Genomic DNA, 15049 nt, shown 5'->3' on the forward strand with positions numbered 1-15049 from the left:
TTACTGGCATAGTTAAAGAATAACCAAGTCCCCTGGCTTATTTGTGGTGTAACAGGAAAGTACAGTACTGGCATTTAGGTCCCCCTAAATGAAGTGTTTTGCAGCAAATGTTTTGTTGCACCTTTTGCAACGTGTAAATTGAATGCAGGTCTCGTTGCCACTCTAGATGTCACACATACAGTGTTTGGAAAAAAACGAATTATGATGAATAAATAGTTTCACCCTTTTAGCAAAACAGTCAAAACGACTGTCATGCGCTAACAACGTGTCACACTAATAATAACTACACTGGTGAGAGTGCATTAGATGAATACATACACCTATCATAATAGTATGACAATGCTTTTTATTAATGTGGATTTAATGCAAGGCGTGCGTGCCACCCAATGCGCTAAATATGGCACGCCTCCGCGCGTGCTCGTAGAATCTCATTAATACTGGATTTCTGGAACTAGTTAAATGGATGTGATTTCATTTTTTCCCCCCCTTCCCCATTGTGGTGCATGAATTCATCTTCAACGTGCTCCGGCTGGCGTTTGGAAGTAGTTCCGGTGGCTTCAGAAGGCGAGCGCAGCGCACAGAGCCCGGAGCTTCGTGCCGGCGTTCAGCGCGAAGGCTAAAAATCGCGGGGTCGTTGTCCGCCCGTCGCGACCACGCGAATGACCCGCAGCCTGCGGTCAGTCCGCCCGCTCGCACGGCTCCGCGCGGGCCGCCCCGTGGTGGTGCTGGTGGTGGGTGGGGGGTGGAGGACGGCGTCCGTCCACCGCCGCAGCTTTTGTCCTCGATTGGGGGATTTGTCCAGTTTTGGGGGGAATAAGGCGTGCGTACAACAACAACAACAACAACAACAAGAGGCACGCACTCAACAGTGAGACGGTTTTCACGGTGCAGCCTACGGTGAGTGTTCCGGTGCGGAGTGAGGTCTGACGGTCGGACGGCGAGGTTTGCATGGGGGGGGGGGGGGGGGGGGGGGGCTGCCGGTCGCCCCGTGCACGCGGCGGGCACCGGGTGACCCCACATGTCCGTCAGATGAAGTCAACTTGTTTCTAGAAGTTCGGCTGCAGCGGGAGGCTGCCGGGAGAGAGGGGGACGTTCAGAGGGGGGGTTGGTTAAAGGACCGGGGGGGGGAGCAGGAACCACCTCGGGGAGGGATAACGTCGCCAACCTCGGCGTTTTGGTGTTGGTGTGAGGCAGAAGCAGAGAGAGCGGGGGACAGTGGGACACTTTACGCGGGCCATCAACTTAGTTTGAAATATTCGACGTGTCTTTGCGCGTGAGCGGCACGCGAGCTGCTGCTTTCTCGATGTTTAGACGCTCACGGTGTTTCCCCCGGAGTGCTTGGATGCGCAGTGGGTCCTTCACATCCGTGTGTGCCGCATGTCATGTTTGCTGGTTATCAACCAGCAACGTTGTGTTGACATACATTATCTTACTGTAATTTGCAATAATTGCCCTTGAGTGTCGTTTTTTTTTTACTGTGCTTTTATTCGCTGCTAACCAACATAATTGCTGCAGTTATACTTATATACATATTATGGATTTATTATCCAACTGGTGTAGACTTTACACTCACCTCAACATGAACGGTGACCATCTTATACTGTAAATGAGTCATTGTAATTCATCATTCTGCAGTTGGTCAGTCAAGACGATGAGCGTGTGTGTGTGTGTGTGTGTGTGTGTGTGTGTGTGTGTGTGTGTGTGCGTGTGTGTGTGTGTGTGTGTGTGTGTGTCATACAGTCCAGAGAAGGTTTGAGAGCGCACTGTTCCTGATTTGGATGCGCCTCTTAATTCCCATCAAGATGAGAGCTGTCTGAACAGATTTCTCTCATCATTATTTGCTCTGAGATTTACTTGCGCTTGTAAATGGTGTTGATTGAGGGTAATTTGGCTTTTTAATTGCCAAACAGCTGCCACACTCGCTGCTGATTGCCATTGTAGACTTTCTCCGTAGATCACTCATAGGCCTCTAAATGCCTCATTAAAACGTTGTGAGGAATTGCATGAAACGTGAAGAGAAGGGACCCTCATAATGTTTTACTGATTTCTGTTTTGTCGTCGCAAAGGTTGTTGTTATTTGTCGTCAATGTCAGCAAATGCGATGCTAAGAAAGAGGTGTGTTCGGGAACATTGAATCCCGAGCTATTTGTGGATATTCTAAAAGCATTTGAATTTCTTTGATGAAGATGAACTACTTATGCCAGTGTAACAGGTGTTAGTTAGTAGTACTCAGACCACTTGTACCCTTCCAGAAGACAATATTGCACACATATATTCATTGCATTTTGACTTTCACTTTTTTCACTTAACATAGGCGACGACATAATAACACTTACCACAGAGCGTGTACCTCTCAGAAGACAACATCACTGGACAGCTGGACCTGTATTTGAAAAAAATGACGATTGCCACCAAAATCCCACCAGAGTCGAGTGTAAAAAAGCGCAGCGAACTAGAAATAAAAGAATCTACAAAAGAATTAAAGCTGTCAAAATGACCAAAAAGGAGTAAACTAACCTAATAATACAGGCAATATGTATTAAAGATGACAACCCAATGAATGTACAGAAACCCCAGTCATGCCGGTATGTCAATCATCATCGCTGTCAAGATTTCATGTTGTGTTCCTGTATGTTCCTTGTAATATATGATAGACACACATGCGTACAAAACACATTCTGGTGTTTGTTGTTTTGGAGTTTATCCTATCAAAAAACTCTTTGTGTTTACATGTACCATTCTTTTATTTGTATTTATTTGCAGATGAACGACTTGGACATGCTCTGCGGAAAATGTTTGTCTGACTCCTTTTCTCCCCGTGAGGAGTCTCTGGGCACCTCTTCACACTGCTGAGTCTGTGTTTGACCGTGGAAACAGAGAAACGACTGTTCACTTAAGGACTTGCTAAGTGAGATTATGCGTTTAGCAAACCGTAACACTCCCTCTTCCATCGCATGGATTGATGCCTGCAAGGATCTTGGTTTTTTCCAACGGTTTACCATAAATGCTGTCGACAAAGTGCCATGCAGGAAGGTGGCTCGGCCACAGCTAATGAGAGAGATGAGGAACAGGTCGCATTTTCTTTAGCTCAAAGCCCTCTCATTTTCCTCTCGGGTCAACGGGTCATTTTAATTACCTCTGGGGTCACACCAGTAATTCAGCTGTTTGAATCCTCATTTAGACAAAGCGGAGGTTGAAATGACCAGATAACTAGCAGACCACTGCACGTGAGGCGATGAGGAAACTTGTCCCTAAGTTGTTGATGCACCTTTTATACTATAGTACCTCAGCCAACGGTTCTATCTGCAGGCTGGGAAAGCAGAAGAGGAAAAACGGAAAACGCATTACAACAGACTTACTTTCCTTCAAGTCCCTTTAAGTTCTCTGTGCTCTCAGTCAGTGTGATTTTTCTCTTGTCCACAAGTAAAGTACACATCATTTTGATTCAAATGTAGCAGATCCTTTTATCTTGTCAAAATCCTCCTTTGATTCTGTTTGGAAAGCATTAGCTGTGATTTGAAAGGGAAAGATGTAAAAGATAAGATGGGGGGGGGGTGATCACTTTTAGAGGGCTGTCATTTGGAGTGAACTCAGCAGCGGTGCTGCCAGCAACAAGAGCTCAGTGCCGAGCTTCCTTTGTGAACCTGATGTAAATCCCGTGTCTTACACAAGCTGAGAGTGTTGCTGCACTCTCCTGGTAACGTTTTAATGAGTAACAATTGTTAGCCAATTTGCATGTAAAACAATGTAATTATAAACAAGCATCAAAAAGGCTGTGATACTTCTAAAAAATGTAAATTACTCTCCATTATAAAGCGCAACAAAACCTAAGCCATGCCTCTGAGCCAGGGCCTCTAGGTTTTGGATGCTCGCTTCCATTATTAATGCTATTCCTAAGCCAAACTTTTTAGGTTGGGCGCTTTAATCTATTTTTGCTGTAAATTAATGAATTTTTAAAGAGGACTAGTCCTCGCTGAATAGGGCTTGATGTGAAAATGTAGAGTCGTGGCGATGCAGTGCTATAGCCTCCTTTCACTGTGCAAAGCATGAGTTCACAAACAGCATCCCGTCCCCCTCCTGGGACCGTTCGTTTGGGGAGTTTGCCGAAATGCTGCACTCCTATGTTTTATTTATGACAAAATATGCCTTTTTAACTTTGCCGTTGTCAGAATCTGGAATTGTGATAGCTTTTTCCTCGTCGGCAGCGGTAAGTCTTCGGGGTCGCTAACTCCCTTTACCTTTTGCAGATGTTTTCGGGTGTTATGTTCTGTGTGGGCTTAGTGACTTCAATATATTACCCGAGGCCTTCGGGAAATTCAGTGGAACCTTCTGACGGTCTTTGCCTTCTTTCACAACCTTTTGCAGAAAAATCGTGTTCATTAGTGGGTTGTGTTTCCTACGAGATGCCGCTTGATTGACATGCGCCAGCCATCAGAGACCGTTGACCAATGTGTTCTGATCAAGTATCGTCCTTTCTCTGAATGAAGCCTTCCCCTGTTATTTTACCTCTAAAGCAAAAGTTTGCCTGACCACTCGGGAGAGGGGGCCACAAAGCTGGACCCGAGTTTGAAACGGTGCATTCCATCCGCAGGTCTCCTTTGAGAGGAAGTAGACGGTAATGATAATTGCTTAACCCGGCTCCATTGAAGGATGAGCAAGCAGCCACCATAAGGACAGCTGATTTGCCTTGATATCTTATAATTGAACCTTTTCAGCAGTACGTTTTCTGGCGCCGAAGCAGAAAGTAATTAACACGTTCAATACTGCTTTTTGGGCCCTTTTTTCCGTTTGAATGCCCCCCCTCTTACACACGACAGCTTACAGACTTTATTTTGACACATTAGCCTTACCCATGCCAAGGCAGTCCTTCCCACAACCCCCCCCCCCCTTGCTTTGCGCACTCCGGGTGGGTATTTTGTCATTACTTCATTTTCCTCTGAAAATATTTTGATGCCTCTTTCTTTTTGCTCCCCCCCTCCCAACCCTCCTTTCTCTCACCCATCCCCCGTCACTCTATTCAAAGTTCTCTATTAAAATGCGGAACTGTAAAGCCTCTCTCCGTCTAAAAGCCTGCTAGCAGCGGGGGACTGTTAGCTGTTAGTGCTGCATACAGCTGAGTGAGTGCATCACAGCTACAAAGTCTAATGGGTGAATGCATTCAATCACACACAGACCCTCGACTCTTTTAAAGGGACATTGTTCCCAGTCATGAAAGGCCCATCCACAGCGCACAGAGTGATGTATTTAAATTTTTTCCGAGGTGAAAGATTTCTTGTTCATAAACATCCAAATCCTTGCTCTCCTTTTTATGTAAATACTTGTAATCTTTTCTGGAAGTGCCAAGTAATAGATCACCACTTCCAGGTTGCCAAAGAAATGTCGGGTGAGAAATTAAAATCTGAGATGCCACATAGTCTCTGCCTTCTAATGTTAGCCAGATGTCTATCGCTGAAATTCTGTGTTCCCATGCACATTCCTACTACAATAAATATTGCATCTCACACACTGCTTCTGTATGATCAGCTGCCAGGACATCGCTTCCTCACTACCTTTTCATTTTCTCTTCAACCACAGCTCTTTGAAATCTACTTGAGTTTCTGATGCGTTCTGATCGATCATTAAGAGCCCTTAATTATTGTTTCACGATTAGTTCTCTCCTGCCCTTCAGCAAAGAGAATCTCTTTCATCTCTGTCTTAAATTTACTTCAAATTCCTCTGTGGAGTTTCTTATTTGAAACATGCAGTTAATCTAATATTTCTGAATGACATGGTATAGTGTTTGAAGGGACATCTGCATTTAAAACACAGTCAAATAACACCACAAGCACATGATCATTTAAAGATGATGTCATCATCTCTGTATGTAATGCATGTGTAGTATTCTGTTGGATTGTATAGAAGTTGTTCCCGGTCTAAACATTTGTCCCCAAAAAGCGCGAGGCTTCCTGGAGAAACGCATCGCATTGCATGCAAAGATGCTAAGCTAGGAGCGCCGTACAGTGTGCAGTGCTCCCATGAGGCCGCGTGGAAAACAAAAGGCGCGGGTGCTGAGGTTAACCCGGTCTCTGTGGGACCAGTTGACTCTGAGCTGACTTGGTAATTGGCCGCGTCTACCCGCCCGGCAGGGCCCCTCTCCCCAGGAGCCTCTTCCCTCTTCCCTCCCGCCGCCCTCCTCTCACTGCTCATCACCCCGAAGCCTCACCGGGCTAGCGGTGCGGAGCTACGCCGCACAGCCAGCCCACACTCGCAGACTCCTCCACAACAACAACAGCAGGTCAGGGCCTGTGGCGGGCTGATTTGCAACTTGAGCCTCCTTTTAATGAGGGGAAAATAAGAAGTGGTGTTATGTGTCTTGCGTGTCACCTCCACCCCCATCCCCACCTACTCGCCACCGCTACAACTAGCAACGCTACCTTCCCTTTAGCGAGAAGAAGAAGTAGAAAAAAAGAAAAGTGCACTAATTAAGATGGCTTCTTGGGATTTGGAAGAGGAGGGCTGGGGTGGGGGGCTTTAGGAAGCAATTGGGGGTGGGGGGGGTGGTGTCGTCAAAGAGGCCTCATCGGGGCATCTTCCCTCCGTTCCTCTTTCCTTCCCGAAGTCCCACCGTCTGGCTTGTTTTGGCTTGACGAGTCTGCGGCTAAACATTTGTTTTTTTCTACTTGCAATTAAGCAAGCTTTTTTTTTTTTTTGCGGCAGCCGAGCACTTCCCTTCCTCTCCTTCATCCTGGTGTACTGGGCTCTCCAGGGGGATCGGTGGAAAGAGAGATAGGGGTTTGTGTTGCTGGTAGGCAAGCTCCTTGAAGTTCTCCCACCTTGATTGCATACAGGCGAGCATGAATGAAAAGTGCGTGGGCCAATCGTCGCTTTGTTGTTCAAGGACACGCGAAGGTTACTGCCTGGGATTGCGGATGACGGTTCTGATGTAGTTTTCTGTGTCCTAAGGAGGATGAATCCATCCATTCGGTTACTATTCAATGGCTGACTATTCGCAGACTGCATCCATCTCTTTCTTAAAACTCACAGGTTGACCTGCGTTTCCTGCGTAGATGCAGGATGTGTATCACCTAAAAACACCTTTTGTTTTTTTTTATTTCCCCCCGTAGAATCAGAGTGTGTTCGGAATGCAGCATCTTTGCTCCAGCGATGAGTAACAGCTACGTGACATTCTGGGTCCAGCAGTGACACATCCACGGATGTGCTGTGACTGACGGCAGCGCAGAACAATTGGTGAGTAATTACACTTTAGTGTCAAATGTCAAACGGTCGTCTTTTTGCATACGAGGACTTTGACATGGCGGTTGGTGCATGCTAAAAGGAAGCCCCCCCCACCCCACCCCACCGCCCCCCGGCCCAAAAAACTTCTCTGCTAACAAAGGACACATTTTTAAGTTCAGCGCTGCTCTAAAAATAGCTTCCAAATTAAAATGTTGGGACTTTTTGAGCTCTTTTATTGTTTGTGTCTGTCTGAGCAGCATCTGAGCCGCTGGGGGAGTAGTGTGTGTGGGGCCGGGGGGAGTTGACAGGAGAGTGAGGCACGTCGGGAGTCGGAGAATGGGAACGCGGTGCGCGTGGGGGCTACGCAGAGAGGGAAAGGGGACGAGCCTTTCGGCTCCTCTAGAGGGTTGGAATTCCTCCCGAGCTGTTCCCCCCCCCCATTTGGCAGACACTTGTGAAAACAATTCCCCAGCTTTTAGTCACTGCAGATCCAATTGCCATTTCAACTTTGGAGCGAACGAGACCGAGAGGCAATCCAGATAGAAAGAGCACAGAGGGAGAATAAGACAAGAGTTTTAATCGGACTGGACAGATGCCGAGGCCATTCGAGCTGTTGTGCCATATTAATATCTTATGAAGGCTGTCTGGCGGTGTGCGCTCACCGTCTTGTGTGGTTCTTGTGTGGTTCTTGTGTTTGTGCGTCGCAGCAGCGGCCATTGCCGCGGCTAAATGAAGGACTCGTGAGGATGCACGAGGGAAGGACGCTACCTCTCACTTCGGTGACTTCCCCAAATGCTTTGGCCCAAAGAAAGATGGAAAGAGTGAGAAGAGTAAGACCCTTAACTCATACCTACCCTCCCGCACTGCTTTGCTTCACGCTGTGTAATTAATAGAATACAACCGTGGCATTAAAGTTCCTCTTATCCACAGCGCGCATTGCAGATTCATGTGCAAAGAGCAAGCGATGATCATGCCAAAACATTTGGTTTTCCATTATACAAAGGAGCAGTGCATGTGGAAAATAATGTGCACGTTCGCATCGGCCCGTCGCTGCCAAGAGTGCTTTCTGCTCCATCTGAAGGGGAAGAATAGTCGTAGTAAACAAACTCCATGCTCTTTCAGACCTGAGCCATCGCGAGCACATCGCCCGTCCAGTGAGCCACCGGGAGGCCCTCCACACGCCACGTCGCTGAGCCCCCCCCCCCCCCCCCCACCTCCTCCCTCGACCTACGTGAGCCATGACCTCTGAGCTGGAGAGCAGCCTGACCTCAATGGACTGGCTCCCCCAGCTCAGCATGAGGGCGGCCGTCCAAAAGTCCGACGCGGGCCACCACCACCACCACCACCACAGTCATTACCATGGACAGCATCACGGCCTCCATCACGGGCTCCATCACGGGCACGCGGCTGGCAAGAAAGTCGTCCACCTGGACCCGGGAACCACGCTGGACCAGGAGGAGGCGGCGCAGCACAGAGACGGTAAACCGCCCTACAGCTACGCCAGCCTGATCACCTTTGCAATCAACGGCTCGCTGCGCAAACGGATGACGCTCAGCGAGATCTACCAGTGGATCTGCGACAACTTCCCCTACTACCGAGAGGCGGGCAGCGGCTGGAAGGTAAGACCGGACGAGAGGGGGAAGCTTGTACAATATGAAACAATATGTCGTCGAGCTTTGTAGGGGTCAGCTTGTATATCTGGTCTCAGGTCTTTGTGTTGACGTGTTCGAGTGCGCTCATAATAACCACATTCACACATTAACGGATGTTAGAAGAATATGTAAAACTTTTTATGCTTTTAAATTCAAATTCATTTGGGGAATTTGATAAACAGATATTATACTAGTCTTTTTTGTAATATTTAGGTCATATTTTATAGTCATTATTATTTTAAAAAAAAAACATCTCCTCTAGAGTTTGTTTTCTTTTAACATGATGAATTCGTCTATGTATTTTTTTGTTAGGATTTGATGGTGTCGGATTGCGTTCCAAATGCCAGTCCTACTAAAAATGATAATTTAAACTTTATAACCACGTAATTCTAAATTAGGACCTTTCATTTCGGGCGAAGGACGACTTTTGTTTGGGTCATTGTGCTCATCTTATTTTGATGTCATAGCTGCTCAACGTGCGCCTACCTTCCCCTGCCACAAAATATGATTACAGATCTCAATTTAAAGTTAAGTTATTTATAACTTCCAAGCGTTGAAAGATAAACCTCGACTGTGATTCAACAAGCAGCATTCTGCTACTGAACTGATCAAATGCTATCAAAGCCCAACCCTATTACTAGTGCTCAAAGTGCACTAATCTGATCCAGCGGTTGCCTGGAAGAGCACTGGAACCTTTTAGTGAACCAGGAATGATTGACGGATGCATTTTGTCTCATTCCGGCAACATTATTAAATCCTTATGTAAATGTGGCTATGCAAATCTGAACAGAAGGGTGGCAGTGTTATTGGAGAGAAATGAGTCGGTGCCTACGGTTGTGTCTTGGGGATTCTCTACCTTATTATTGAAAAAGGGGAAGAGTATAGTCCTTCCTCTGACATACTGTAAAGGCTGTCTGCAAACTATCAGCCAATTCATCTCTGAGAACCACACGATTTTTCTTCTCCTCTCATTATTTCTCTCTCTTTCACTTTCCATCTTCATCTCCCGTGCAGCTCCCCCCCCCCCCCCCCCCTCCACCCTCCTCCACCCCCCTTCTCCTCTCTTAGTCACTCACTCCTCTCTTCTCGTCTTCTTTCCCTTTTGCAAACCTGTGTGTTTGTTCCTCGTCTATAATCTTGAGCACACCATTCCCTGAGCAGAGACGCATGCCAGAAACGGAGACAAAAAGGTTACGATACGAGCCAGGTTGTGTTGGCAGAGCTTTTTTCACCTGCATGCAGGATTCAATCAATGCAATTTCTCTTGCGGAGAGCGAGGAGATGCGTTATTGAGACCATTCAGGAGATCTCTGGCTGTGGTTGTACTCTGGCGCCGGGGGGGTTTCAGTATCCTATGATTACACCTTTTAGATTGATCGATTAGTGTGCATGTGTGGCTGCATCCGAGTAGCTTCATTAGAGCACTGTCCTGATGGCGTTGCCTCCACACGTTCTGGCATTTACCCGCCAGGTTTGATGCGACATACGTAAGCCAAACTTGTGCTGCTTTCCTGTTAAGCTGGATACATTAAAACCACGCACAATAACATTCTGTACTTTACATGCGTTTTACAGTAAGGAACTCAGTTCGTCCCTTCTTGCCGTCTTTTGTTACTGGGGCAACGTAAAACAGCCTCCAATCTCACAGCGACTTTTGCACGTCCGGATATTGAAGTCTGTAGAGTATCACATTATTAAGTACTTCGGGGTAAAGCAAAAGTCCCATTTCTGTGTTAGAATCAGCCGTAAAAGGTCTGCTTCCCGGACTCGACCCGACTCGGAAAACAGCTCGTTCCGTAGCAGCGGCGGCCGTCGCAGGGAAGGTTACGTAAGTCCGGTTCATTCCAGTTCAGGTGATTGCTGTCAGCTGCACACAGTGGGACACAGAGATTGTCTGGCTGCCACGCTCGGCAGACGTGGCCGGCTCACACGTTGCAAGTACGCACTTGGAAATGAGTGTTTTTTTGAATGTACCGACTCGGAGCGAAGACGGCAGCCTTCAGAAAACGCCTCATACGTGCTGTTGTGTTTGCCTTCGCTCTCTGCCACACGTGCGTGCAGACACACACACAGACTCCCACTCAGGTAGGCAGTGTACGTGTGCAGTCTGCAGAGCGCAGCAGGAGAGGAGATGAGGGGTTGGGGGGACGGGGGGGAAGGGGGGTTGGAGAAGGGAGACTGCCAGGGAGCAGAGGAGAGTTTTACTACCCAGCACACGCACTCCGTCTGCTCTGTATGATAATGTGAGAGGAGCGCAGGAACGGCAGAGTTGAAACCAGGACACACACACACACGTCAGCTTCCATCCTTAGAAATCACACAATTAGGTGCACTGGTTGAACACCACAGGCTTTCCGATGCTTCCCAAGGTCGTGAGATGTTTGTGTGTTAGCTGGAAAATGAGTATAGGGATCTCTTTGTGTCTGAGGAGTAATGATGAGCACCTTTCTCCAGAGCTATGGAGGAGAATTAGAATCTATAACATTAAAAAAAGGAAATTAAATAACGCGCAAATGGGTTGGCCATTAGTTCGTGGAGCTCGTTGATGCACCCAAAAGCATCTCCGTGGAGCGAATGGAGCAGAATGCAAGCAGCGTTGCATCAGGCTGCATCATTCCCGCATTACATTTTATCACTGGAACGGCATTATGTCCCTGGTGTTATCTTCCCCAACCTCTCCCGCTCTGTGTGTGTGTGTGTGTGTGTCCTACACTGCATTCCCATGCTCTCTGCAGCCCCCCTCGCAGCTCTTTCACACCCACGTGTGCGCCTCCACTTTAGGGTCCACTTTTAACACAACTCTTAATGAGCACGCAGCGGTTGATCAAAGCCAGAGAGGGGTTCAAAATCTTCTGCTTTTGTCTCTCACTCACCAGTTTGTCTGAAATTAAATCGATTTTAGGTGTTTTGAGTGCAATCACAAAATCTAAAACTGACCTTCACCACCTGCCCCACAGTATTCTCTGTTTTACGTTTTGCTTTAATTTGCTTTCCCTTTTATGCTGTTATTTTTCACAATTTGTTTGACATTTTAAAGATAAATTGACTAAATGAAAAACTTTAGAAGGTGAATCAGTATTCAATGCTGCTCTACTCTATTCAGGCTGAATATAATGATGGCAGATATTGGTTATTCAAAGCTTACCTCACAGTTATATTATTATTTAAATGCGAAAGCCTTCCCATTATTTGCCGCTTGAGAAAGTCTAGAACTGTACCTTCACGGAATGGTTTGTTGCAGTCGGGCGCAGCTCCCCGGCGACCCCCATCGCCTCCAGCTATCTCTCATGCAGCCAGGCTAATTGCCTGCGAATTAGCAAGGCCTAATGTGACGCTGTAAAGGGCAACGCTGCCGCAGTGGCCTTTTGGCCTTTTGGCTGAACGTCACAGACAATCACCTGATGTGAATCAGCACCGGGCCATTATTCTGCCTCCCGTCCTCTCCGGGCCGAGCTCGGCAGAGGTCCGCGCACGGTTGTCTAGTGTACTTGTGTACGTGGAAAAAGGCCTTTGTCATTTGCAGCTGGGGGTCGTGTAGGTGCACCGCGGCTCGCCACCTCGCGTCCAACTGAAACTGCGTGCTTGTTGCGAGTCAGCGTTGAGACGGTCTGTGGAATCTACACAACATGACGCGCAATGTACGTCTGCTGAGATGATTGCGTTTGTGTGTGTGTGTACAGCTGCTTACTTTTGACTGCAAAGGTGATTTCAGGAAGAGGAGAAGGCCACAGCTTTCCGTTTGTTTTATTAGTGTTTGTGTTGACCGGCTCCACACTGGGTAGCGCATACATGTACCCCAGCGTCACGTTAGACCAATCTGCTGCCCAGATGTGTGTCTCCAGTCTCCTGCCCGACACTGTAATGCATTAAAATATACACTCTAGATGATGGCATTCAAATTAAGCGTTGACTCTGACATAGTTTTTTTGTATTATTTCAAAACAAAGCCCCCCCGTGGCTTCTCATCACATTTCTAAAGATGGGTTGATGATAAAAAATGCTGACATGTATACATACATGTTAATACATATATATATATTTTGTCGAACCCAGCAGTGTAACACACTGCTCGTGCTGTTAATTACATACCCGTCCCTGATAGCAGTCTCAGTAGTAAATCCTAAATTAAAAACAAAGAATTTCCCTTGCGACCCCCTGGAGGATTTGGCGGCCATCCAGCAGTGCGTTTCCCTCTCTAAGCAGCCGGGCCCGTGGCACTCTGCATATAACAGGCCCACGGCTGGTTTCCCCAGCACTCTGGAATGCAACAATTATACTACAGAAGGAGCTTATTCTCTAGTCACTGAGTTCGTTCCCTGCAAAGAGACGTGGGCCCATCTTTAGTCAGACCAAAGGACCTCACAGAACGCCTGACTCTTTTCAGGGAATGTCAGTTGCGATCGGTCGATTCAAATTTTCTAGCTTTGTCAGAAATGTAAAGACGATGGAATTATTGAACATATGCTGAATATATATTTTGAGAGAACAAAAGCAAGTGATATGAAGTAACAAAATTCTTACTGTTTTAGCTTGTTTGTGCTCTTGACACCGCCGCTGCAATCAAACATGCACAGTATTTATGTCTGTACACTGTAAACGCCTACTTATTGTAAATCTTTTCTATGCCGTTAAAAAAAAAAAAAAACACGCCTCCAAACTTGCACTCTCAGGTCGTTTTGGTACGCTGTGAAAGCAGCTAGAACTCCTCTTCTTCGTCACCTTTGTGTTGCCAAAGACGTGCGTCACAGCTGACAAGGGTTCAGATACTTTGCTGAATCTGTAATAAATAAACCTCCAAACTTCCCAATTTGTTCACAGTTTTTGGTTTCTATGAGAGGAAAAGCAGGCTGTCAAACATTGGTAGATCTGCAGGGTACAAGCGGGACACTTCTTCACGTCCTCCTTCCTGAGGTTGTGTCGAGCTGCACCGCGCCGCTCGCCTCGACTCAACCAGCAAGAGGAGGTGTGCCGCAGTGGCCTCTTGCTGCTGCGCAACCTACTTTGGTCTCGTTGTTGTTGTTTTTTGAAACACTTTGTTAAAAATAGCGTTTGTATTCCAAGTCAGTGGTGAAGTGGGAAATGAGACGGATGTGAAACGGCGAGGAACGGTCGCTGGTGCAGTCCGTCTCCCCAGGCCGAGCCACTGCAACCACTCGGGTACCGCTGGAGTATTCATCCTCTGCACAGAATGACCAGCTGAAAGAAGCCGTTGACCGTGATGACGTGTGGGAGGCGTGTTGGTTTGCAGACGAGCCAGCCGGGCAGGAGGGGAGGGTGGGGGTGTGGGGGCTTGTTAGCTTGTTAGCTTTGGTAAACACACTCGTGATCCCTGTTTCTTTGCTCTGAAGTTGCAACATGGTGAACAAAAAGTGCCTGTCGAAATCCTCAGGAGGAGAGGTAGATTCTTTCATTTAGCTTTAACGCACTGGTATTGGATCAATACTCGGTGTCTTTGGGTTCAGGTGTCCGTGTTTGGGGACAAAATGGAAACAGAACATCTCAAACTTTTCGTATATTATTGTTTTAGCGCTTCTTACTAGATCTTACTAGTGTGACGGGTGCATGCACAGACGCGCGCACACACACACACACCTTTGCTCAGGCTCAGGCGCAAGCAAAAACTGAACAACACTAACACTGTAAATGCTCACAGCTGCAAGCACACACACACACACACACACACACACACACACTTTGTCTCAGACGACTTGTGTGAAGTACTTCAGTGAGGGAGCAAAGAGGGCGGGGAAGGGTCCATCAAATGGAATGAATATGTATGAGACGGAGTTTGAAGCGGTGACTTGTATCCAACCCCGCATTCTCTCAGAGTGTCTGTCACTCCGTCACCATCAGGATATAATAAGGCATCTGAATGATGCTCAGAACCCAGGAGACTTTCACATCTAAGACACCTGTCCGCGTGCGCTCGCTCCCCCACGTTCCCTCTTCCAGCCGACTGCAGCGCTCCCTCTTTGTGCCTCTTGCACCCCACCCCCCCCTCCTCACCCCCTCCCCCCAGCTCCTCGTCTGCCTTAACCTGAAACTTTACCACATTTTACCCTCTCTTTATGCACCGTATGGGTTCAGCTGAAAGTTAATAAAATCTCCTTCCCTTCCTTTCTCTCAGAATATCCCCTCTTCTTTTTCTCTCTTTGCCTCCTGTTCTCCATTGTTTTTTTGTT

General features: G+C 47.3%; 1 protein-coding gene across 5 annotated transcripts in view; it reads left to right on the forward strand.

The window, feature by feature from the left end:
* Window positions 1–381: 381 nt before the first annotated feature.
* The window catches only part of LOC120829398 (forkhead box protein J3), a 39737-nt gene continuing 25069 nt past the window's right edge, over window positions 382–15049 (forward strand). For 2 of the 5 annotated variants that reach the window (XM_040193455.2, XM_078083903.1), the window contains exons 1-3: window positions 407–897; window positions 7104–7227; window positions 8338–8834. In XM_040193455.2, coding sequence (XP_040049389.2) covers window positions 8454–8834 — 381 coding nt within the window. In that variant the 5' untranslated portion in view covers window positions 407–897; window positions 7104–7227; window positions 8338–8453. Of the gene's footprint in view, window positions 898–7103; window positions 7228–7922; window positions 8046–8337; window positions 8835–15049 lie in introns of all 5 variants that reach the window. The other 3 variants (XM_040193453.2, XM_078083897.1, XM_040193454.2) reach the window with 3 other exon arrangements.

Source organism: Gasterosteus aculeatus, chromosome 2 (genome assembly GCF_964276395.1).
Source record: "Gasterosteus aculeatus chromosome 2, fGasAcu3.hap1.1, whole genome shotgun sequence".
Taxonomy (NCBI): Eukaryota; Metazoa; Chordata; class Actinopteri; order Perciformes; family Gasterosteidae; genus Gasterosteus; species Gasterosteus aculeatus.